General features: G+C 46.7%; 2 protein-coding genes across 7 annotated transcripts in view; both read left to right on the forward strand.

The window, feature by feature from the left end:
* TBC1D2 (TBC1 domain family member 2) overlaps positions 1-5,339 on the forward strand; it is a 34,274-nt gene extending 28,935 nt beyond the window's left edge. For 3 of the 6 annotated variants that reach the window (XM_066338951.1, XM_066338955.1, XM_066338954.1), the window contains 2 exons: positions 560-681; positions 1,351-3,126. In XM_066338951.1, coding sequence (XP_066195048.1) covers positions 560-681; positions 1,351-1,552 — 324 coding nt within the window. In that variant the 3' untranslated portion in view covers positions 1,553-3,126. Of the gene's footprint in view, positions 1-559; positions 682-1,072; positions 1,138-1,350; positions 3,127-3,258 lie in introns of those variants that run through there. The other 3 variants (XM_066338952.1, XM_066338953.1, XM_066338956.1) reach the window with 3 other exon arrangements.
* CORO2A (coronin 2A) overlaps positions 628-26,369 on the forward strand; it is a 63,453-nt gene continuing 37,711 nt past the window's right edge. The window contains exon 1 of the mRNA XM_066338957.1: positions 628-681. The gene's annotated coding sequence lies outside the window, so the exon portion shown is untranslated. The remainder of the gene's footprint in view (positions 682-26,369) is intronic.

Here is a 26,369-nt window from a genome sequence, read left to right on the forward strand (position 1 = left end):
TAATGGGCCATTAAGGCTCTCTTCCATGACTCATCATCCCATTGTGAGATGCTCCGCCCATGGGGAAGAGCCAAGCATTCTCACCTGGATATAAGCTGGGATTTGGGACAGTAGAAGCAGCCCTCACCCACTGGATTCCCAGAGGACCGGAGTTACCAGACCTTTCTACAAGATTTCTGTTTCAGGAAGACCACCTCGTCTGGACTATTTCCATCACCCTGATCAGGTTGTATTCTGACTCTGTCAGTGGTTTTTCTTTTTGTATTTATTTTCTTTTATTTTATTCTATTTTATTTTCCTTTTCTTCTCATTACATTTTATTTCTGACTTAGAGCCTCTTACTTAGTTTGTTTTCAAAACCACAACAGATGGTCATTCCCTTGAGATTAGCTCTCTACTCCTTTAGGCCTGCCCTAGTACAAACTCTTGAGTGCAGGAGTAACCCTGGATCTAGTCTGTACTGCAGTGTTGTGTGCCTGACACCATCTTTTATGCCAGGATGGCCTGAACCTTAAGTTCCTTAAAACTTTATCCACTCAAATACCTTTCAACCTTCCAGGTAATTTTTCGCTATGCTCTTGCAATTTTTAAATACAACGAGGAGGAAATCCTAAGAATTCATGACAGTGTGGAGATCTACCAGTACCTACGCTTTTTCACAAGGATGATCATGGATGGCAGGTAGGACTCTGAGTTGTAGAGAAGTTTCCATTGCATATTTGTACTTGCTTGTCTGTCAGGTCAGCTTAACAATAATTGTGACTAATTTATTAAGAGAGACGCATATATGATAGGTCTGTGAGACATGAATCTGTTTGTCTCTTTGACGTTCCCTGCATGGCATTTCTTAAAATCTTCTGGGCTCGGGCAAAGGCAATGCTACAGCAGAGCAAACCATAAAGTCACCCTCCTTGCAGGAGCTGGTACTTGTACCACTGACTGCTAGGTGTGTCTCAGCAGTAGTTGGGGTGTTTGGGAACACAGCACAACCCATGACCTTGAATGGCAACATGTGTCTGAGATGAAGATTTCTGTGTTCAGAAAAGCTCAGCATCATATTCCTCCCTGACAGGCCATCAGAATTGGCATCTGATCCATTGTCTCCTAAATGATGGCTGCACACTGGTACTTTAAAAGGTGGGATGTATTAGTGTCTGGGAAATATTGCTTTGGTTGGCGTTTGTGTGGGAAAGAATTCCTTTAAGACTCTGCTGTTTGGTGCCTTCTAAGCTCAGAGAGTTGAAGTCTGAGGCCCTACTCTTTAATGTCCCAGAATGCTCTTGGTGTATCTGTTGCCATGTGTTACTAGCCAGTAAATAAGTTGACCACAGCTGTTCCCTTCTGTCGTAGGAAGCTGATGAACATTGCCTTCAATGACTTAAACCCCTTCCCCATGAAACTGCTGAGGAACCGTCGGTCAACGCACAGGGAAGAGCTGGAGGCAGAGCTGTGTGAACTTGAACAGATCAAGGCAGCCTACGTGAAAGAGAGAGCAGAGCAGGGACCTCAGGACCTGAAGGAGGTTGTTAGTGAAGAGGAAGAAGAGAGCTGACAAAAAGAGAGTTTGTCATCACTTCCCTCCCATCTTGTAGAATGTCATCAGTAGCAACTGTCAGTAAGATATGGACCAAAGAGGGGAAGTGTGGTCACAGGAATTCACTGGGGAGGACTGGACTTTCTGATAGCCTCACTCTCTGCCGTACAATTACAGTCCTCCTGTGCTTGGTTTTTACATTGATATCTCTATCTCTGACTCCCATTCGTTATGGGAGGGACAAGAGCTTTTCTTTAGGAGTTCATGATATTTAAGGTGTTTTATCCATGGCATATGCTGGTAATGAACCTGAAAACTCTGGGAATAAGGTCACAAAAGAAGACTTGATATTCTTTAGAAAAAAAAAAACATTAATGTCCCCTGAACCAAGGAGCTGGCTTCCATGGGTTTAGCACACAGAGATGCCAATCTGCCTCTGGAAATGGGGTCTGATAGCCTTCTGCCTGCCTCCCACGCCTGCCCATCCCCTGGGCCAGATACCCTGCCTGTGCAGCATAACCCTCCACAGACCCAGGATGAGTCAAGTGTTTAGTTAAATACAACTTCCTTTCTTTATGCCAGATCCTGTTGCCCCGCTTTCCTGCTAACCAGTGCATTACTCCGGGTGTGCCTGCAGTGCTAGCACTGACAGCATATAGCAGACCCTGCTATAATGGGGGCTCTGCTCTATGTTACCAGACTGACCTTGAACCCAAGTGGATTATGCCTTCTTTAAACATCTTGTGGTTGATAACTCAACCCTTCAAGTTGTCAGTGCTTGCAGAGGAAAGAGGGAGGCATTCATAGCCCACAGTGTTCTCAGCCCCATGGGCTGTAGCCAAGATGACAGACTCTAGTGCCTATTCACCTGAGACATATGGTCTGCTTCACTGGACAAGTCAGCCAGTTTGAATGAATTATAGAAGACTGAGATGGGAGAGACCTGTGGAGGCCAATCACACAGCAAAGAAGTAATCAAAATGGAAGTGAAGTTTTGGTAAGAGTGGATAGAGCCCCTGAATGTCAGTGAGAGCTGCACACATTGAAAGTGTGGTATGAGAAGAAAATGTTACTGGAAGCCTACTACAAAAAAAAAAAAAAGAAAAAAAAAAAGAACTAATTTTCAAACTATGCCATCTAGATAGGGAAGTCTAAAAGGCAGAAGGTTTTTCTTCACAGATGATATTGCTAATCTAATTTATTTATACTCCTCTGTGTTCATGGGTGCACACAGAGGTTTGCTGTTGTTACAGATACTATCCTCTAAATCAAGACCATGAAAACTAGAAGTTTACTTACAGTTTTATTTCCTAGAGCTTTCTGCAAAAACTTAAAAATCTTTCTTCCTGACTTGCCATTTTATTTATTAATAAAGGCATTTGAAACATGTATTATTAGACTAAACCACAGCCTGACATACGTCTACAGTATATAATAAACATTAGGTCTATGTACATGACATATGTCTACAGTATATAATAAACATTGGTCTATGTACATAAACTTTTCTGAAGTAGGCATAAGGATCAAGGTGTTGACTCTGATGGGGAATTCTGAAAATAATTTTTAATTAAAATTTCAAGGGAAGGACATGTGAGATTGTTAGAAGTTTCTTTCGTGTCTTCCTCAGCTCTTGGTTTTGGTTCACATATATTTACTGAGAACCATTTCCTCTGGTCATATTGATAAACAGTCACATGTGTTCATTTTTTATCAAACTATAGTGGATGCAGGGATATCTGCAAGGCCTATACAGACCTGCACCTTGGAGCCAAGCTCACATGTCCTCATGGGCCCTCATCTACTTTCCTTCTGCTTCGCAAACATCAGTGATACTGAAAAGTGCTGAATTCAGGTCACAAAAGAGCAGTTGGGCCAGATGCAAAGCCCTTGGGCCCCTGCAAAACCTGCAGTGAGTATCAGTTAGTGCCAGGGGTGTTTTGAAACTCTTGGTTACCTCTGCTTGAAGTGCTCAAGAGTGATTTGTGCTGCCACTGCCAACTGTTGTGGCTGGGAAGCAATTTGACCTGGTTATGCAGCCCAGCAGCTCCTTCTGCGTGTGCTTTCTACCCAGAACCAGTCTTTGATGAGCTTTGCTATAGCACAACATTACTTGTGAAATTAAGCTTTCTGTCTCTTTTCTTGACCTAAACCTTGGACACCAGCTCCCACCCTAAAAAGGATGGTTTTGATTTCCACACCCGCCCTCTTCCCTATGATGTGCCATTAACTTGTAGTTCAGTTTGTTGCAGGATCTTGTGGCCACCAAAAGTTCATAGGGTTTGAGAGGATAAATTGGTGGAGTGGTGCCAAACACAAATAAAGCCACTGCTGGCTAAGTAAGCCCTTGAGCTGCCAACAAGAAGAGGCCATGAAACTTCCCTTCTTTACCCATTTTTGGCCTGGGTGTTGTTGGGCTGCCAGGATCTGTAGCTTCATATGCTGTGGCTAAGCCCTGTATTCTGGCATGCTGCTGTGGTAAGAGGAACTACTGGAAGGTTGTTTCTGGGTTAATGTTTAGTCTAAGCTTGAGCTCCTCATCCAGGGTGAAGGTGAGAGCTAATGGGCAAAGCATTTGCCATGGGTGTATAGCAAATACACCCTGTAGCAGGAGCTATACCACTGTGCTGAGTTTCAGGCTGGGCAACCTCCTGCCACCATCACAGACAAGGCCTGGGGCATACTCTCTTCCCATTTAAGGGCTAACTTGTAGCCTGAGAAAATGCTGAGACTTCTCCAGCCATCTCCCAGTGCTAAGAGCTCCTTAATGAAACATTAGCTCTCTTTGGTCTAGGGGCATGCCAAGTGCAAGAAGACAAATCACTTTCCCATGACCAAGCCACAGTGCTGGAGCTGATATAATACAATACCATCCAAGATAATTTAACCTCTTTCCTAGAGTTCAGTGAGAGGCTATGGCCTGCACAGAAATGTGAAATCATGGGATTATCTGTGTGCTTTCTGTTCACCTTCAGGAGGTCTCCAGAGGGGAAAACAGGTTAGTCAGTGGAAGAGAAGGTGTATCCCTAACCATGGCACATTTGGGGTGAAAGGTCCTCTGCTCTGCTGCAGCCAGATGTTTGCTTTGGTCACATGGTCCACTACCTTTGGGACGAAGTCCCTATTTCTCCTTGTAATTAAATGAAAACTTCCTGTGAAGTGCAAAGTCTGCCTTTGAGACTCCAGCTGTTGGATCAGTATCTGCTCTGGTTTTGAGCTTAATTTTCATGACAAAGAACCTCTGGCACATTCTGGGGTCAAGGTGTTGGAAGCTTGGAGACTTGGAGCAATATCCACGGTAAGTAGAATTAAATTTCAAGCCTCCTTGTAATACCAAAATAGGCCAGATAAAACTTTCTAGTACAGTTTTGAGTATTAGAAAGCAGCATTCTTTATTGCAGTGTGCTGGTCACTCGGAGAATCCTTCCTCTAACTAAATGCCTTAAGCGTTGGGTAAATGCTCAAAACTGAGAGTTTTTATCATACACACTGATGATGTACTCAATGGCTATCCCTGCTTACTCGATGTATGTGTATTAGTTCATTTTACATAGTTGCAACCCTTATTGGAAGTCCTTGTATGCTTGTCTGGGGGTTGTCTTCAATGTCCAGGGTCCTTTTTAGGTGCCTGTTCATCAACCCCCATTCTGAGTAAGCACAATACCATTGCTTTGCATAACTTCTGCTTTGTCAGCCTTGCAAAGCTAAGCTGGCATCCTGTTGTGTTTTGCATGACTTGTTTTGTATAATTCTCCAAAACTACATTGTTTACTTTATTTGATAAGAGTAAAATTTTGTTGTTCTATTGTCCTTATCATTTGGGAAAAAGGAGTACTCAGCCCAACATCACAATTCCAAGTTGAAAATGATGCCTATATTTTTTTCTTTTACAATGTCATTTTGTTAGTAGAAAAGTATTGTTTATAGGCAGCATTTTGCAGGGAGGAAAAGTTCCAAAGCTTTTTTGATTTTTTTTGCTGCATCTTTCCAATAACATTTTTCAACATCATAAACCGGCACTTGCACATTGATAGGAAATGCTGATGCCACAAACTCTGAAAAGGCTTCCAGTTATGACACTACCAGTGTCAATGGTGCTTTAAAAGCAGTCCCCAAAGCTGGTGAGTGTTGTGCCCTCCCATGCCATCCACCCCCATACATGTGGCACAGTTAGTGATACTGAACTGCATGGGGCTGGAAATAATTAGAGTAGGAAAAATGGGAACTAGTGAAGTTTTTGTTAAAGATGAAGCTAATTGGTTACAACTAATAGCTGTTTTCTCCACGTTATCTTCGTCCAGAATTACCAGAGACATGTCAGGCCCCTTGTCCTCTGCAGGCAGAGACAAAGCAGAGTTCAGTGCTTCCTGCAGTGTCTCCCCTTCAGTGCAGATGCACTGAGCTGTGTGCTGGCATAACTTAGCCTTGAATTAAATATACCTGAGGATGTAATGTCTGCAAACCAGTCATTCCTTTCCTAAGATTGCAAGGCATATCACCATGCAGAACTCTGATTTCCTTCTGTTTCCTCTCATCCACTTCTGCAAACACTCCATGCCAGTCAGGACCCTGCTCCCAGGGAGCTGTGCCCAGCTGGGTGGAGTGCTTCATCATTGCTGCACAGACACCATGAATGTGGCCATGCTGATGTAGCTCTTGCAATGCAGACCAGCCACAACAGGTGCCAGCTCTGCTCTTCCAGTGGCTTGCCACAGGTTGAGATGCTGCACGTGGTTTCTGATTAACAGTGATGGATGTTCCCCTTCATAACCAACTCTGCTGGAGTGGTAGCTTTCCACTTCTAATTATTTTGCGTGGGCCAGAAAGATATGGGTAGGACACCAGCCTGCCTCTCAGCCTGATTTCTGGCACCTAATGGTGTGGGATGGCAGAGAGTTACAGAACGCGCTGCTCCAACTTCTGCTGCTTGATCTCAACAGAAAGCACTAACATGTTGGCTACTGGAGGCCCTTTACACAGCAGGAGTGTTGTGTGGGAGTGCTCTTTCCCACAAGCCACTTCTGTGGACACAGGCTGTCAGCAGCGGTTGCTCGGCCAGGCTCTTGTTGCTGGATGACCAGTTGAGATATTTCAGGGAAGAAGACAGAGAGTAGTGTTCATTCCAATCACCAAGGACACCCCAATCCCAGCCACCCAGTTTGAGACTGCAAAGGGGACTGGGGAGCAAAACCATTCACTTTGTCAGCACCTAAAACAGTTCTCTAGAATGGTGCTTGCACATGATTAGCACAGCCAGATGCCTACAGTGGACAGGCCTGTAGGTAGAAGAAATCTTTCCCCCCAGCAACCCTAAACAAAGACATCTTTATCTCCCTGTCAGTCCTGAATGCAATCTTCTACAGCTTACTCAGGGCTGGAGCACATTTGTTAACATGTGTTAAAGGAAGCACTGGAAATCATCTGTGTATCATCAATACCTGATCTGTCTTGTACTTCTCTATAGGGAACATGTGAGCACACAGTGTGAGGATCTTGAGGGGAACCAGAAGTCATCTCGATTCCTGTAGGCAGGATAGCTGCTGCACTAGCATCCACAATTTGTGTCCACAGAAATTCCATCCTGTGCTCCATCCATAGACATTAGGTTCTCAGCAGTTCTCTGGTGGTGTATCTGCTGAAGTGCCTCCGTCTCCTGGGATGTCCTGGGCTGGCACCTGGTAGCAAGGGATGAAGATGATGAAGATAGGAGTGGCTGGCTGATTCTGAAATTCTGCTCAACACCCTTGAAGAATTCAGTGGATCTGGTCTTTTCACAGGCATAATTTTTCTTCTCCAAAAGGACTTGAGGTGTCCTGACAGGTCTTCTGATGACATCACATGTGCAGTCTCCTCTTTTACCAGAGATGGGGTCTGTAGTGAGGAAGTGGTCACTGTGTTGGTTGTGATCTCCCCTTGATGGAATTGCCTTTCAGCTAAAGACACACTTCCTGCCTCTCTCTCTTGGCACTCACAGTTCTTACTGTTCTAGTGATTTCCCTGCTATGTTGCCTGTTGTTGCTTTAGTTGAGAGTGTTTGAAACATTATTTAGAAGGGTTCATGTGGCCTCTACCCCTTATGTCTTTGCCTACGTCTGCTAAGGGGGATACACAGCTTCTTGATAAATAGTACTTTGCCTTGAGGAGTTAATAATTGGTTAATAACAGATCCAAGCTGTTTGAGTATGTTTTTCTCTTTGGTTCCTTACACTGATTTGAAGCATCTCACTTGTGAAGGAGTCTCACAGTCTTGTCACAGCTGCTAGCTCAGCCCAGAGCTGCCTCTGGTACTCAGTGAGTGATGGGACTAAGGTATGTAGATGAGCTAGATGTCTCAGACAGCACCAAAGTGGTGTTAGCTGAGGGGCCAAAGAAACCTCCTCTGCTATTTCATCTTGGATGCTGCTGTCTACTTACCAAGTTCCTCATTCAGTGCACCAAGGAGGTTTGTAGTGCTCCCAAGGTACCAGCTGACCCCAAACTCTAAGTGTGAGCTCTGTGAGAAGCTTTCTAAAGCCATATGCCATCAGTAAAGGGCCTGCAGCTTTGGGCCAGTGTCTCTCCATCTGCCAGGGACTGCCACACGCTGCCAGCTGAGTCTGGCACATTAAAAAGTGTTGCAGGGGTCCGTGCAGTGTTCGGGATAAGCCGGTACCTGGTGGTCACACTGAGGATATGGCACAGTGCGCCTGTCTCCTCAGAAGCTCTCTGAGCTAACCCAAGGCCTGTGGCACTCTCTCGGGAAGTCACGGCAAAATCCTGACGCTATCAGGTCGATCTCTTAGGATAATCACGCACCCACCTTTCACCATGTGCCTCCGGGCACAGAGTCGGGGACCCACCTGCAGAGGCGGCAGTGACGGTGAACGGCGCACGTCGGCCCTGGTGGGCTGTGTCCCAAGCCCAGGGTAGCGGAGATGTACTTGAGTACCTTGCTGTGGCTGCGGAGGGGCTCTCCCCACCACAGCACCAGCAGAAAGCCTCTCTGGCCACGGGAGGTTGCGGGCCTCACAGGGCAGGCTCTCCGGGGCCCCTCGGGGCCAGGGCAGCCCCCGGTGCCCGCGGGCACCTCCCGGCCGCGGGCGCGGCGCGGGGGCGGGCCGGGGCGGGGACCGCGGGCGGGCCGGGCTGGCGCGGCGCGGCTCCCGTGCGCACGTCCAGACCCCCGCCGGCGGCGGCAAGGTACGAGAGCGCGGGTGGCGGTGCGGGGCGTGGGGCCGGACACGCGCGGGCAGGGCCGGGCTCGGGCACCTGCCGCGGCCCGGAGCCTGCGGAGCCCGGCCGTGCCGGGGAGCGGCGGGGAAGCCTGCCCTGCCCGCCTTGCGCCGGGGGTGCCGCAGCTCCCTCCGGCCCCACCCCGCTTTGTGCGGAGCTGGGGCCGCCGCCCGCAGCCGCGGAGGCACCGACGGCCGGGGGATGCTTTTGCCGCCCGGTGCCGCGGGCCTCGGGCATCCCCCGGTGCGTGCGGCGGGAGCGGGGCGTTCCCGCTGGCTGCGGTGGGGCAGCTGGTGCTGGTCGGCGGGCAAGATTCTCTCGCACGCCAGCAGTGCCAGGGCTATCAGGGCTATTCCTGCAGGGAGCTGCCGACGAGGTTTTCTGCGCGGGGTGTGGCGGAGCGGCAGCCGGCCCGCGGCGGGAGCCCTCCCACCCTGGGGTCTGCAGGCAGCGGTGCGCGGACCGACAGGGCTTCTTGCCGACCCGAGCCGTCCTGCTGCCTGGCCCTGTAGGCTCCGACTCCTGCCAGCCCTGCTGGCCCGTGCCGCTGGTGGCACGGTTTGGCATCTGTATAACTTCGCTTATTATTTATAGATAAGCCTAACCTATAGCAATGTGTGTGATGGGTTAAATCTGGCCTTTCTTTGCTGTAGTCGTGGGGAATTCGGGTGCTTGATGTCCGGGTAGGTCACATCTTGCACGGAGCATGCTGATAGCCACATAAATGACGCGCTGGCACCGCGATCTCCTGGTACCACTTCCCCCTGAAGGGGGAACGGGCACCTTGAAGGGGTCTTATTTTCAAGCAGCACAGCTTTGAAGACTGCTTCTTCCGTGGCTTTGATGCCGCAGCTCTGTCAAGGGCCAAGACAGGCTGTTGCAAAGAGATGTGTAACAGATAGCACTTTGCAGACCGATGGCCCGATGAGGCCAGATATGTGCAGTGTCTGAACACATTGTTCACTTTGCAGGGAGTGGTGCCCTCCTTGTCGTGCTCTGGAGCATCCTATCTGTTCCTGATTCCCACACCACCCTGCCCCAGCCCTTTTCACTTATACTTCTAAGAAGACACAATGCTGCAGTCCTTGTAAAGGATATTTTCCTGGACAGGCTTAGCCTCTTTTGCCCCCTTGGGTGCTCAAGAAAAGTGATTTGTGAAGAGGATTCAGGGACCTTTGGGAGAAGGTTGACTGATGGTTCCTTTAAGCTTCCCCAGTGCAAGCTCCCCAGTGGGTTAACAAAGGAGCAGCCTGTGTAGCCTTGCTGTTCCCTTTGTTCTTCCTCTGGCCGTGCCCTCTTTGGAGAGCTCTGATCACTCCTGGTTTGATCAGAGATAGGGAGTGACTGATGGAGACACCAGGGAGTTCATGTTTTGGTTGTGAGCATTTCAGGAAACTCTAGAGCTTTGGGAGGCAGGATAGGGGAGAGCTGGTTGCTTCTTAGAGACAGGGAAATGAGGTATTTTCTTCTATGCTGCTGTTGTTCTGTGAATTAGCATTATGACATCTATTATTATAGCTTCCATGAGAAGTATTTAAAATTCATTTAATCTGTTACTCTGTAGTAAAAAAAATCGAAGCCCATTATCTCAGTAGAGCTGCCACAGACCTAGGAAATGTGAGTTCCAGGTACTGGTGAAGTTTGGACAAAGAGGCAGACAATTCTGCTGCCTGCACCCCAACTATGTCCTAAGCTCCTTTTGGTCCCTCTCACTCTGAGGGAAAGCACCTAAGTATGAGTGTGCCTGTTTGGCAAGTCTGGGCATGAGGGAGTCCCCTGTTCCCTCCTGTGTGGCAGCTGTGCCTGCCTGCCTGACCAGCAGCACTGACCACCTTCATCCCACTGAACCAGTTGAACGCTGGCTGTGCCTGTGCAGGAGATGGATTTCCTGCTAGCAGGTCAGGGTATCTCCTGATGTTGTATGTCTCTCATTCTCCTTTTCTGCCAGGCTAATACCTGCCTGTCTTTCAAGTATGCTGGTTTGTCCCCTCTGAGCAAATTTCTTGCCCTGCAAATACCAATAATGGATAATATTTTCATATTTCTGTGTCTGGTACATTTGTTAGTAGCTGGATAATGTGGATTTTCAGTTGCCTGAGTCTGTGGCAGGTTTCTGTGAGTTGCTTGTTAGGTGGCTTGACACTGAGTAGGCTACTGTCTCTGGAACAGGTTTATGGTGCCTCTGCAAGGGCAGTTCTCTCTTGCCTATGGGCTGTCTGAACTGCCAGATGCTTAAATGTGGTGTGAGCTGTGTTTTGGGATGAATAGTTGAGTACAGAGCAGGTCCCTGTGCTGTAAGCTTCAGGTACCTGGGTGCTCACTGCTACAGAGACTTAGAGAGAGAACTGAAGGCTTTGGCATATCCCAAAAAAAAAAAAGCTGATGGTTTGAGAGAGAAATAGTTGCCTTGGGGCAGGCTGAGCTATATTTTATGCATGACCTTGCAGACTCCTCATAAATTGTGGTCAGTTTGCTGTTTCTGACTTTTTTGCATTCCTTGATTCACAGTGGCTGCATAGCATGAAGTTTTCATGCCACCTTGTTTAGGTCCCGATTTCCCTGGAAGAGGTTTTGATGGGAAAACTGTTGGGGAGTGGGCTGTGATAGGCTATGACAGAGACTCTGTGAAGAAATAGTGTGGAGGGAATTGTCCCAGATAATTTCCCCACCATCCACTCTTGGCTGATTCAAGGGGACTCAGCAGGCCCTTGGTGGCCACACCCTGTTCTCCTCTCTCATGGGAAAGTTTGTTTGAAGTGTTTGCTTCATCCAAACAGCCCCACAACCCCCCCCGCATCTTATCTGAATATTCCTCACTTCAAGTTATAAACACCAGCGGTCTTACACATTGTCCAGTGGGCTGTCTGGGTGGCTGCTGGACCTTGCTGCTAAACTGCTGCTCGGAGCCAAGGGTATTCCTGGTGAGGCTGGACAGCAGCTGTGCTGTGAAACAGCTGTGTGTGGCCACCTCTGGACGCACAGCAGGGGCACAGATGGTCTGGTCTCTTGCTGCCATGGCAGGAAGGCACCAGAGTGATGGTGTGGTGAGGTGTTTCACATGCAGTCATTACATGGCTTCCCGTAGGTGCATGTTAAGCTGCTCTGGCTGCAGAGCTGACTGAGGCGAGCAGCCTGCAGCACACTGCAATTAGGCTGACGCGCCTCCTGCCTCTCCTCAGGAGAAACAGGAAAGACCTTTACATCATCCAGGAGGCGGCTGTATTGGCTGAGAGATTTTGATACTCACAGGGTTATACTGGCTTGTAAGTAGAAGCTAGTCTGGCCTAGTGTTTCCAGGGATTTCCCCTCTGTGGTATTATAGGCTTGCCAGCAATTCCCCATTTTGAAAATACACCCTGCAGGGCTCTATTAGTGTAATGCTGATGCTTACTATTTCTAAAGCACTTTGAAATTCACAAATAGGACTTTCTGACCATCAGCCAAGCAAAATCCTTTCTAAAGCTTGGAGACATGCTGCTGCCAAGGGTAGGACCAATGATAGTATGCAGCTCCAAGCCGTGTTCTCTCTTCCCTTGTTGACCTGTTCCCTGCTCTGCTTCACAATTTCAGATTTTCCAGAGCAATGCCCAAAATTTGGCACCTCTCTCCCTCTTTCTTCTGAGCATCCTTCAGGGCTCCGGTTTATTGAGGAGTTTTCTTCCAGTCTGGTGAATCACTTGCTCTTTATCTCTGTGCCAAGAAACATGGATCTACCTGCAGAGAGAAGGTTGCAACTGATGACTCTGCACTGCCTCTCTCCCTCTGTGGGACAAAATCACCTAGTAAAATCATAAGGAAGACAAAGCAGAAGAAAATCCCAGTAGCTGTGGTATTTTTATTGCTGAGATGAAGACAAAGTTCATGAAAGCTGATAAGATAGCCTCTAGGAAAGCAGCAGAGGCCAAACTCCATCTTGTTCTTCTTCCTGAAGTTCTGGGAGCTGTGCTTAAACAGGAGAGGAGGCAATACTGGGGGAGAGCTCCTCCCAGAATAAGGTGACTGGGCGAGGCTGTCCATGTCAGTGTTGCATTAATGAAGGAAATATGAGCCTCGTGGCTTGAGTGTACATAAACTGAGCAGGGGCAGTCAGAAAAAAAGGTGCAGGGAGGGGCCAAGGCAAATACTGGGCTTACTCCCAAGAGCAAAAATTAATCAGTCCTTGCTTTACAAATACAATGATTTAAACTTGCCTTGCAGAGTGCTTGTGAAAAGAGCTGAAATCCTCCTTGGGAGAGTCTGAAATCTCTGGATCTCATCCCAGGTTTTCTGGGAATCAGTGATAGGGTGCATGAGAAGCGCTTGGTGGACAAGTGCCTTTTCGTCAGACTGGCTCTCTCTGTGCAGACTGGGATATGGACTGATACTGTAGGGGAAGGGGAGCACATACAAGCACAGGTCCAGACCTCAGCAGCAGATCTCTCCTGGTACTGTCTGAACTACTCCAACCTTACCTTGCTTAGCCAGGGAGTGTTAGCATATAGGACATTTTCCATTCTGCCAAAAGGACCCCTGAAAGGCTGACCCTGAATGCCCCCAGTGTCATTGTCACACCACTGATCTGTGCTGAATCCTGTAAAACCCCAGCTACCCTGCTGGGTGTCTGTGAAATTTTGCTTTCTGGGCTGCAGCAAATTTGACAAATCTGCCAGTGCTGTTCAGCTCTCAGTCACCTTTCACATGGTTACACTTGAGGTTATTTCAAACCAGTTATTTAAACCAGTGTGTCACAGTGTTTTCCCACAGCAAGAATACACAAATCTTGAAAAAATATAGATGATATTGCCTTAGAAGAGCATAGCTACCATTTTGCCTGAATTGCTGGCACAGTTGCAGTGCTCGTTTCTAGGAAGCCTAACACTGATGTTTTTAGGAGCACTGCCTGTAATGTGAATGATGCCAGGGAGGACCAATCTTCCTTGTGATTCTTGGTTTCTCCTATTCTATCTGCCCTCTAAAAGGAGCCTGCTCTGGCAACAAAATTGCAGAGTAATAGGCACAGAGAATCCAGACAGCTCTTTAATTGCAAGAGACAAGTAGAAGAAGTCAAAGATTGTCTTGCTAACATCTACTTAAATGTAATTAGTTCACATTATTTTTCTCTGCCATTTGCTCTAATTTAATTGAATACCAAAACGCACACATAGAGGAGCAAAAACAAAATCAGAGTAGCATTGCTCCAAGTTCCTGCTCTTGTAATGTTCAGCTTCTACATACAGAGGCTCTTTTCCTTGCAGTCAGGGAGGTGCAGAGTCTGTGTTCTGACCCCTCCTGCCTGTGGTCATGGCTGTTTCACTTTGAATTTGCAAAAGGTCTTTATGTCAATAACTGATGCTTGAGTCTTAATTGAAAAGATTGATTTTGCTAATGATAGCCTGGCATCTGACTTCTTCCATAGCAATCAATTGGAATTCAGTGTACCACAGTTTTAAAAATAATGGTATTTATTTAAAGGGTTAATAGGGATTGAAGGGTTTGACTTTACAGCTCCTTGCATCTATTTGAGGCTCATGTCCCTGCCATACATCAATCTCCTGTGCAGTAGTTCTGGGTGTGATGCATCCTACCAGGCAACATAAGTCTTGGAGCAGAAGAGCCCAACCTCTCTAGGAGATTATATAGATAAAAGTTCAGGTGGAAAGTTGATGCTTTTGTCTTTCTTGGTCTCCTGATTGTATTTTGGTGAACTTTTGGTTTCTGTGGAATGGAAAAGATCAAAATTCACTTCTGTCTTTATAGGTAATGGATTCTTCAGTTGGGCTGACAAACCGCAATGAGAGCCAGTAGCTGGAAGCAGAAGTTATTACTTGGCAGAATAATAAGGCAGTTGTGTTTTTAGCAGCAAAGAGGAAGAATTGTGAGAAGAGCTTCCCAGGATGATGCATTGCTAAAAACTTGAACAGGATGATCACCCGAATAATGTCATTCAGTGCAAATAGCAGTGTCTCTGGAAGTAGGTGACATCTCTCAGTCTGCCATTAGCCAAGCAGCACCTGGCCTCCTGCAGAAATTTCTTCTCTCCAGCTTGCCACCCCTAGAGCATCTCATCTCACAGAGGAGACCATACATATCTCTCTCCAAGCACTCAGCATATTCTGCTGGGCTTAGGGCCCCATGGTGGTATTCTTGTTCCCTAACACAACAGCTAACTTTCTCTCCTGAGTTATGTTTTGTGGTCTCTAGAGGGATGACAGTTTGAAGGCAGAAGTCCTCTGGGCCATGTTACAGTCTGAACATGCACTCTAAGTGGAGCAGGATTTCTTTTGCTGTGTTGACTTGAGATCTGAAGAGGGAGGGGTAGGTGACCTCATGGAGGCAGAGCACTGTGTAGGATCAACACCTGCTTTTGTGATTGGTGTGTGATGACTGAGTTCACATTTACCCAGACAGGGGCTTAGCCAGGATGGTTTTCTTAGCTTTAGTACCTCTACCCTTGGAGATTTTCAGAATTCACAGGAACAAGGCCATGAAAAACCTGGCTTGACTTAAAGGCTGACCCTATTTTGTCTGGAATTTTGTGCTGTGGACCATCAGAGGTACCTCCCAGCCTAAATTTACCTGTGATTTGGTTGTGATGTTAGAAGCAAAAACCTGGTACTGATATTAGGAGTGGAAGTTTCTGTAAGTTAAAGCAAGGAAACCCACAGCTAAAATCCACCTAGAAAGTCTGCCTTGGTCCTTGTGTTCCATGTTTCTTTCCCAGTGTTCATGATGCATGTTGAACTTGGATGAGTGGTTAAGAATTCCTAACTTTCTCTGCAGCACACATAGATGCTTTATAGGTTGATCCACTGAATTAAGAAAAAATATCCAAGGATATCCTTAAGTATATTTTGGTCATCCTTGAGGTTTCAATAAGACATATTTCACTAAAGCTCATCTTGCTCTTAGTCTGGGGAATCTCTTTGTTTTGAGACCTTTGATTTGGTGTCCAGTTGTCTGTGGGCTATTACTAGATTACTAGAGCAGGGCTTCTTAAGCTGATTGAGAGAATGCATTTAATGTGTAGAGGGGGAACTGAAGTGACAATTTCTCCAGCTTCTCCTTCTTTCAATTTTGAGAAACCAGTCATTATTTTATGTATAGTTTTGTATATTTCAGAAGAGTTTTACAATGTCTTACCTACACTTCCTTCACTGACATGACTTGCAACATGAACTTCTCTGTGACTTCATGACAGCTAATCTTACATATATATAAAAAACCAGCAGCATTTGTACTCTAATTTCTGTCTGTCTTGCAGTCAAACTCAGTTGTGTGAGTTTGTAAGACTGCAGGCACAGACATCATACATGGCACTAGAAGAGTTTCACACACCTTTTGTTGTTGTGGGGTTCTGCTTCCAATGGTGCCACTGGCTACTGCCAGTACAGGCAGATGTGGAACACAGTGGTTTTAGTCTATTAGTCTGGAAATCTGCAACTCCTGCAGAAAAGCAAGTCTTCCTCGGGAAATCGAGACCGTTATTTTGAACTGTTTCTAAACTTACCCTTTCTTTACTTTCATATCCACCTGTGTCATAAGCTGCTGTCCTTTCTATACCTGGAGTTCTCTGGCATGACTGTGTCATGCAGGGCAGTGGTAGCACTCACCTGCAGTCCTGGAGCTTGCTCAGAGAGCCCTCTGTGGGATTCTTCCCACTTGCTGTCATCTCTGGCTAAGCTAGGAGCACAGTGCTGGCTCTCCACTGACTCTGACCAGTCTTCAGAAGTTTCCTGGAGCCTGAAGGCTCTCTGGTACTGGAAAGCCCTAGATACAAATGTAATTTTATGAATGCGTATAAGATATCCACAGAAAGCTGCATCTGCATATTCAGATAGCTGCAGTGAGGGCCAGTGTGTCCTACCCAATGCTTTACTTCTTACTCTTCTTCACACAGACAGTCTTTGTTTTTGCTGCCTATAGCATGGAAATGGCATCCCAAGCTGCCTGGCCTGCATCATGTCAGGAATTCAGAATTCTGCTTTAATTCACAACCAGATTTTAAAGTCTGTGCTGCTTTTTTTTTATTATTTTATTATTTTATTTTTATTTTTATTTTTCCCTCCTTCCTACTGCACTGATTAAAAAAAAACCACCCCGAACTGTCTGTATGCATCTATAGTGCAACTGGGTCTTCAATACCTCATGCAAAACTAACTTTCTGCAGCTCATTGAGGACCTGCTGGTCCAGAAGGGAATGCAGAGAAGGGCAACAGTTTAGTTTGGAAAAGGTATGTCTGAAAAGGGATATGACATACAGCTTTTCACATATGGTGGTATGATGGGATGGAGAGTTCAGATAGGGAGTGATTGTTTCTCTGTTTATCATTGCGCAAGAACCACAGGATACAGATAAACAGTGGAACGCATTGACACAGGATGTAGGGGATGTGGTTCAAGAAAGGCCATTAGATGAATCTGCAGGCAGAAAATCCATTAGGGTTGGCTAAACAGACAGATAAGCCTTTGGCTCAAAAAGTCAGTGAGGCACAGATGCCCAGAGCTGACTCAAAGGCATAGAAAAGATCAGTTTTTTGGTGTGAATATCAGCTATGCTGGAGAAGTAGGCTGGCATGGAAAGCAGGAGTAGTAGAAGGAGAGAGAGCCAGTATCAGGGAGGTCTGCTGGGATGTGGAGGCACTTCCAGTGGTGGTCCCTGGCTGGAAGGGTTGAAGAGAAGGCTGATGTGGGGGGACAAAGCTGGAAGATGATCAAAACTCATATCAAAACTCATACTGGAGGAGATACATGAAGAGGCTGGCAGGAATGAAGTATACAGTAATTAAACTACTACTGTGTGGGAGGAGAGGCTGATCTTCATTGCTGAGAGGTGTGAAGATGGAGAGGTGTGAAAAATGAGGCTGGTCACAGAGGAGAGCAGTGGTGCTGAATCAAATGATCAGAGACTGAGGAGCACCTAAAAGCAATATAGGAGTGAAGTACTTGGAAGAGAGGAGGTAAAGAAAATAGTCTATATGAAGACAGGTAAGGCTGAAGGTTAAACAGGGATGTCTATGCACAGTGACTCACCTCTCTGCTAGCTGTAACATTTATAGTTCAAGAAAAGTAGATTTGTAGAGTGAAAGAGGTAATACCAGGGCTTTTTATATCCATAGGCATTTTGGATGTTTTAATTTGACTCAGCTGGTTCCATTAGCAGATGGAGCATACTGGGTCTTGATCCTGGAATGATTTTAATTTCAGCTGGAGGGAATCCTGTCTGCATGTTCCAAGATGTCTTTGCAATGCAAACTGGAGTGCAGTGAATGGCGGCAATAAAGAGATTGGCTCCAAAACCATGCTCCAAGTCTGAACCAAACAATACTTTTGTACTTGCACTGATGGAATCATTTCAGAGTGATGGCAGTGGTTTCCAGAAACTGTATATTTGCCAAGCCCAGCAGGTGAATGAATTGGCACAGAATCTCATTTCCCTGGCAGGGAAAGCATGGGTAGTCTTCCCACTTAGTCAGCATCAATCAAAGCCAGAGTAAAAACCAAAAAGGAAAACTCAGCTTGGTACTGCTGTTCTAAATGATGAATTTTCAAATTTATGATATATAGGGTACCATGCTCACAATGAAGTGACATCAAACTGGAGGTCTATCCCTAGTGGGCTTCCACAGGGTTCCATCCTTGGCCTTGTGCTCTTAAACATCTTTGTTAACAGCTTGGATGCAGGACTGAAAGGGATACTAAGCGAGTTTGCCAATGACACTAAATTTGCGGGAACTGTTGACTCCCTTGAGAACACAGAGGCCCTGTGGAGAAACTCTGAAAAAACAGAGGACTGGGCAACCACCAACAGTGTAAAGTTCAACAAGGGGAAGTGCTGGATTCTGCACCTGGGATAGGGCAAGCCTGGATGTGTGTATAGACTGGGGAACAAGAGACTGCAGAGCAGCTTCATGAAATGGGACCTGGGGGTCCTGCTCAATGGTAAGTTGAACATGAGTCAGCAGTGCCATGGAAGCCAGGAGGGTCACCAATATCCTGGGGTGCAGCCAGACAAGGGAGGGGATTGTCCCGCTCTGCTCTGCACTGGAGCAGCCTCACCTTGAATGCTGGGGGCAGTTCTGGGTGACACAACGGAAAAAAGACATTAAACTATTGGAGAGTGTCCAAAGGAGGCCAATGGTGAAGGGCCTTGAGGGGAAGCCATATGGGGAACAACTGAAGTCACTTGGTCTGTTTTGCCTGGAGGAGGCAAAGGAAAGACCTCATTAAAGTTACAACTTACTTGTGAGGGGAAGAGGACAGTGAGACACTGATATCTAGACTTTTGTGACCAGTGATATGACTAGAGGAAAGGGCTTGAAACTGAATTCTGGAAGGTTTAAGTTGGATATCAGGAGAAGGTTCTTTACTCTCAGGGTGGTTGTGCACTAGAACAGGCTCCCAGGGAAGTGGTTACAGCACCAAGTCTTACAGAGTTTAAGAAATGTTTGGACAGTACTCTCACATGGAGTGACTCTTGGGGATATCCTTTGCAGGAACAGGAGTTATATTTCAATCATCTGAATGGGTCCCTTCCATCTCAGCATATTCTATGATTCTGTGATGTGGTGGAAGAAAGCACTGGCTGTTGTGCCTGTGACATCTGCCTTTGCCACACTCTCTTGCTGGCTCATGCTTCAGCTAAGTGGCACCTGCCGTTAAAGAACTCATAAGGAGTTTTCTGGAGAACAGAGAGATGTCAATTCTTACTTAATCAGCCACTCAAAGAGAAAAGCCTCAACTGTAATTATAATTCCACAGGCACTGCATGGGTGTGGGAGAGTTTCCCACTCTCCTCTTCTGTGTGGGCCTCTCACTATTTTTTAATGCAGATGATGCTGTAAGGGAGGTGGAAGAACTCTGTAGCTATGGGTTTCAGAGAATACCTCTGATGCTGTCTGCTGCCTTTCAAGGAGCAAAGTCCTGCTGTCATTGCCCCCAGAAGGACAGGGACCATTTCCCTCTAATTCTGGCTCACGACTGGGAAACTCTCAGCTAGTGCTTCTCTGGTCTATGGTAAGTAGGTACCTGTGTCCTTTGCTGCCAAATCCATTTGCTAACAGAAGGATACAACTTCTGGAAGGGCAGTTAGAGAGCCAGACTCTCATTGGCACTGACAATGTAATGGGAGACTATTGTCTCAAGTTTGCCTGTTTTTCACTTTCTGCATTTTGTTCTCACGCAGCTTCAAGTAAACTATGTATATTATTAGAACTGTTTACATTCTTCCTCTCTAGGAGGAAAATGATGATTGATGGTGATGGTCACCAACGAGGTCGAAGAGGTGGCTACCTGTGTAGCCAATCTTGGCCTATCTGTAAATTTGTATGTATATAAAGTCAGAAAAATAAAGTAGAAGCTTTCCTACTTGACCTCCTGCTAGCCTGCATCGTCCTTTCATGCTCCTAACAGCAGCCGCAAGTGTGACCCTCCGTCACAAGTGGTGACCTCGACGGTGAAAAAAGAATTCAGCCGTCTGTGTCTGAGGTCACAGGAGACCAAGAATGCAAGCTGTAGCTGGAGGGAAATAGGTCAGACATTAGAGGAAATGGCATCCCCAGGAGGGCAGTGGAACCAGGCAGGTGGAGGCCATCATCCTTAGGGATTTTGAAGGCTCCACATCTGTCCTGATTTAGAGTTGCGGGTAGATTGACTGTGAGGCTTAACTGGGGACCACAGAGATGGGGTCTCTTACGCTGTGCCCTTGCGTATGTGATTGTGCTTTCCTTCTCAGACAAGAAGGAGCCTGGTTAGTGCTCCCTCCCAGCTCTTTAGCAGTTCTCATTTCCCCAGGCAGTTTCAGAGATGAGATACAGATTTGGTGTCCCTGGCCAGGATCTCATCACATTCAAGCCTGTGTACAGAGCTTCAGCCTTGGGGGAGTGCAGTGACATGACGTCACATTCAATGTAAGGGCTCTAATCTTCAGATTTTCTCATGTATCTGTGTTCAGGTGGTAGCCACAATTGCTCAGGTAGGCAGAAGAAGTTTGAGAAGCAGTCTGGCTAGCCCAGTGGATCCCACTTGGACTCCTGTGGACAAGCAACCAAGATACTGGGATTCCCTGAAGGTGAACGATCTCGAGCCCTTGAACCAGTGATGCTGAAGGGAAGCCTTTGCTGCAAGGAAAGCCTTCTGTACAGTAGCCTTTAGAAGAGATAACCACTTTGCCAGATGTCTGCAGGCATGGTTAGACCTCACAATAAAAACAGGAACCAAGTGTCCTTGTTTTCCCAAAGAACATGACTGGTTACTGAGACCCAGCTTTGTCATTTTGTTGGGGAGCTGAACCTTGGTTTCTGAAACCCAGAAGCCAGCTTGGCCTTGAATAGCAGGAAACTTCTTTCTGTGAAACAGAGTGAAAGCATGGCATTCTAGTTTCAGGAGAAACTGCTGAGCTTGCAGAACGTCGGGGGATGAGTTTTTCAAGGCTGCTGTTCTGACAAGAAACGTGGCAAAGTCCCTTAAAGTTCATAACTTCCTTTTTAAGCTGAGTTTTTGCGGGGGGCGGGGGGTGTGTGTGTGGAGGAGGGGGGCAGAAGAGGCTTCCAATTTTTATTGGTCTTTGAACCAGGATTGTTTTATTTGCTTTTCTTTTGTAATGAAGCAGGATCTTGCCAGCATATAAAAGGTCTCTAAGGTGGAATTTGCCCTCTTGTTGAATTCAGGAGCACATTAGTACTCACAAGGAAGTTGATAAGCAATAATATTTTCTTTGCTGCCCAGGTAACCAGCAAAGTGAAAGAGGGTATTGTGTCTGCAGAACGCTGCAAGCTAGCTTTATCTTTCTGTACACAGGCTATCTTGGAAAGCTAGAGGTGAATCAGAGGAAGGTGGGGCTTACCCTCCAAAGAGGCTGGCATTGCCCCATCCTCTGCTTTGGTAATACTGCCTTCTGCCCTTCCTGAGAAGTCTAATGAAACTGAGCTGAGGTTGGGGTTATTTTGGGTTTAGCTAGTCTTCACACTCCCCTGATTCACTATGTATCACTGTATTTACTGGTATTTTGTAAAGGCCATGTTGACTGAAGATGTTTATGTCCTTAACTCACCATGTTTCTTTCTGTTGGAGCTTGCAGAGTGCGGCCCCACATGAGGCAGAAAAGGGAGTGGTGAAGGGACAGGTTGAACTGCCAAACAAAGGTGTTACCACTGAGTGTGGAATCATCCCTGGAGTATTCCCCTGTGCCTCCTGGGATGCACAAACTGACTTTGCACTGACTGAGCACAAGTGTCGTCACATGCCCTGAAGGGTGGTCCATGACCTTCAGCTTTTTTCTAGCTGATGTTGGCCTAAAAATAAAGAAGAAACTTCTCTTGTGACCAGGGGTGATTCATAGTGTTTTACTCCCTGTGCCTGAGTGACTAGTGTGAGCCTTCAAGAAGCAGAGCTCCAGGTGCTCTTGGCAGTGGATTAAGAGTGATGGTGCCTCAGGCTCTTTTGCTCCAGGGTGAACCACTTCGGTAGTTTGTGGGAGGAATGATGCTTGTCAGGCCAGTGCAGGGAAGTCCAGTGTCTGGCAAGAGACCCTCCATGGGCACTTCCCAGCTCCTGGGCTTTCTAAGCAAGCTGGAGGCTCCAGTCTGCTTTATGCCTATAAGGAGGGTAAAACCAGCCCATCATGACATTTAAAGAAGATGAAAGTCAGCTTCTGCCCCTGATGCACAGCCCCTCTCTGCAGTGAAAGGAGCAGCTCTTGTGAAGGCTGTGAGGGTCCTGGTGGGCAGCAAGTTTGACCAGAGTCATCTGGGTAGCTCTGCAGGGCAACTGCAGCCTGAGCTTCTCCACAAGACTCCAGATAGGCACATTTCCCAAGGAGGCCAGGGATCTCCATCCTTGTCAGTCTTCCAAATAGCTGGACAGTCTAAGTAACCTGACTTGCCTTGCTGTGGGCTGAGGACAGGACAGACTCAGGCTCTCCAGAAGTGTCTTCTGGCACGTTTTCATGGGATTCTGTGTGCTTTACTGTTGTAATTTTTCTTTGCTTCTCTCACTTGTCCCAGGGAGGCTCAAGTACATATTTAGCGTCAAGATTGGGAGTGACCACAGCAATAGAATAAAGAACAGGTGAGAATTCAGCCAATACTTCATGATGTGCACTTCAAAAAGTTCTGGGGAGGTTCTACGCAAAATATAGTCTTGGATTCCTCACTAGATCAGGTGACAGGAGAGTTTGAGCCTCTTCAGAGCTGCCTGAGGCTGTGGTCTCTACCAGTTTTTCTCTTTGCTCTCTTTGCAGCTCCTCACCATTGTTGCTGACTGTGCTGGGAAGAATTAAAAATAACCTGGCTGAGCTATTTTTATGAGGCACTTGTGCTCTCTTCTCCATCTCCCTGCTTTGCCAGCATGGCAGAAGAGCACAGAAGAGAAGAACTGGGCAGTGGGGGTGTGGCAATAACACGGACAGTTGTCATTATGAAGGTGTTGTTAAATGCTGGATGGCATTTGGCGTGGCTACCTGCCTTGGAGAGTGCACTGTGGTTTAAACTTGTGACTGAACACAAGTGCAGCTGGAAGACTCATCAAGGAAGGCCACAGGATTTTTGCTGTCTCAGGCTTGTCTTGTGAAGAGTGGTCTTGTTTCACTCACTCCTGGCAGCCCTTGCCTGCCCCTGGACATGTGTGCTTAAAATTATTTTGAGGTTCACAACACTTGTTGTATCTTCTAAAGTAAAAAAAAAACCACCTGCATGATATGCATTTTGCCAAGCTTGGGACCTTGGCATGAATTTGGCCCTAGTTGGGCAGCCTTGGGTTCCATCATTAGGAAGATGCTCTGAGACAAACTATGTGGTATCAACTAGTGATGATGTTTGTGGGGTGTGTGGCTGCAGTGTGTTTCTGGAGCCTTTCTCTTCAGTACAGGCTGGGTCTCTTTGCAATGTTTGTCTTTCCCGGCCTAAGCAAATAACTGGGGGATGCCAAATTACTGAAATATCCTTCTGCTTATGGTCTGAGCAGAAGATGCCTGTGTCAGTGGAGGAGCCACTGTCGCCCCTCTCCTGAGGCTGTGTCCATGTGGTACCCTCTGTGTAAACTTTGACCTACTGCCAGCATGGCTGTAGGGCTGACATGTCTCCTTACAAGGACTCACCTGAGACCTCATGTCCTGCCTCGGCCAGTGTGCACTAAAAATAAGGGGCAAGAGGGGCTGCTGTGCACTTAGAGAAGGCTGTTGACCTTCCAGTTTTGTGGATGAGGAAATCAACTCATTATTTTAGTTTTGATTGACTCCTTCACCTTCCTACTTCATGTCCTCGCTACTTGTGCAATGTTTATCGTACAGGCAGAGCTGTTTGTTTTCCACAACCCACTTACCAGGGCACTGTAGTTAAGTGTTTGTGTCATCCTGGAGAGCTGCAAATATTTTGGAGTGTTATTTAGAGCTGGGTTTTCTGATGACAGACAATGTCACTAGAATATGTTGTTCTTCGAGATCTCACTTGCTGCTGTCATTTTGTCCCCCCAGCACTGCTGTGGATCCTGGTCCATCTGCAGTGGTGGCATGCCCTTCCTCAGGCAGCCAGTAAGCCTGCATGATGTGCTGCCTGTGGTGACAGAAGCAGTTCCCACAACTCCTGGTGGGCTGCTCGGGAGAAGGGACCTTTGTGCTTGTGCAGAGGAGCAATGCTCAAACCAGCACTGGTGATAGACATGGACAGAGTGCCTCTTTCCATCACCTCTTCTGCTTCTGAAAATACAGATTGGAGCATCTGTCTGATGCTTGGTTTGGTGAAGGCCCTTTGCCCATACTTCATTATGAGGCTGCTTTATAGTGCAGGAGAAGGATGTGGTGTGTATGCTGTATGTCCGGCGAGGCCACCACGTCCGTCTTGGGAAGGGCCAGCTGCAGGCTGTGAGCTGCTTTTGGGAAGAGACACGTGTCTATTTCTGAAAGCCGACTGAAACCTTAGTCTGAGCTCCCTTAATCTGAGCCCCAGAACGGTGGGTGTGGATTCTTATGGAACAAAAGACAAAGAAAGGCAATTGATAAAATCGAGGCCCATCGAAGGATGGCTGATTTCAAAGGCTGGGACCCAGCTGGCCGATTTAAAAGCTTCCATCTTTGGTCGCAGATAGGGTTGTTTTTCCAAGGATATGCCTCTGAGCAGCTGTAAAAAGGTCCTGCTGCCTGATAGAAAGGCGTGCTGGAAGGTTTTTATTTGCTACTGTGGATTGATTGGAGTACAGATGCTCTGGAAGACGTGCTGCATTATTCATGTGGTAGATACCGTTGCTAAAAGCTAATGTACAGCCTGGAGGCTGTGAGGAGTGGTACGGTCCTTTGTGTGGTTTCCTTGATTCACTAGAGAGCCTGGACTGCTCTTAAGCCTTTTTTCTGAATACTGAGAATGATAAAGCAAATCGAGGAATGTGAGATCACTTAGTTAATGGCTCTCCACTTCCTTCCACCTCCTTTCTTGTTTACAAAAACCATTCACAGCTTTTTTTTTTTTTTTTTTTTTTTTTTTTTTTTTTTTTTTTTTTTTTTTTTTTTTTTAATGCATTATTCATACAAAACTGCTTGCTAGGCTGGCCTTGTTTGCAAGACTTCATCAGTAACTCAGTTTTCTTGTGGCACCAGCTTAAACTGCTTCCCTATCCCGGCTCAAATGTCTGCAGTAAGTGTCCCACTTCGGATGCTCCGTTAATGCATATTCAGTGGTCCTACCCATGAGATTCCCACTGCTGTACACAGATGCTGGGGCACCCAGCAGCAGCAGTAGCAGCAGGGCTATGGGACACAGGTCCTGTATTTCTGCACACTGGCTGCAGTGGGAAGACCTCACACAGGGTTCAGCATTCAGTGCTGTGTTACATGGGCCCTGATTTTGTATGAAGAGGCGAAACTGCAGCATATGGGGGCAAAACTACAGTGTATGTGCTTGTAACTGGACTTGTAACTGAGATCCTGGAGACTGAATACACAGAAGCCAGCCTAGGAGCATATCTTTTTCTGTAGCTCCCTTTGCTGACTGTTGACAGCTGGCTGTCAAGTGACGTGGTCAAGACCATGGTCTGGTGGTTGGTTTCTCCATCTGGGGACTCTGAACTGATAAATCTCACCTCCAAGGCTACATTTGCTTCTCAAAGATTTTGCTTTTCAGACCACAGTTGTGGAAGAGACGTGGATGCATGTCTCCACCTGCCCTGCATTAGGTGCAACCAAGTCATGAACCAAGAGGTGAAAGCTACCAGATCAGTGTTGCTTATTTCCCTTGTAACAATGAACCTGTAGCCTCTGAGCTTGTAGTATTGTTTGAGATGACACGTGCAGATAGTATAAGCTCTGTATAATTATATGGTCTGGTTGACTTTGGTTCCAAAGGAATTTATTACTGGTAATTTCCCCTTGACAGTGTTGTGGCACAGAAGTGGAATTTGGATGGCAAGGTGCGTCTAAGGGTGTGTCACCTACATACTGCAGATATGCCTAGGAGAGTATCCATGGCTTTGAGGGGAACCCAGCTTAAGCTGAGAGGCCCACAAACCATTTGGTGTGATAGGTTTGTGTAAAGCAAGCCCAGAAATGAAATGGTCTGTTCTTATTTGGCATCTGAGCTAGAAGGCTGGTGTCTGGTGATGAAATTCTGGGGGCTCTGATTTTGTCTTGAAGCTCAACATATACTGTGATAAAACAGGAAAC

This window comes from Sylvia atricapilla, chromosome Z, assembly GCF_009819655.1.
Source record: "Sylvia atricapilla isolate bSylAtr1 chromosome Z, bSylAtr1.pri, whole genome shotgun sequence".
NCBI classification, from domain to species: Eukaryota; Metazoa; Chordata; class Aves; order Passeriformes; family Sylviidae; genus Sylvia; species Sylvia atricapilla.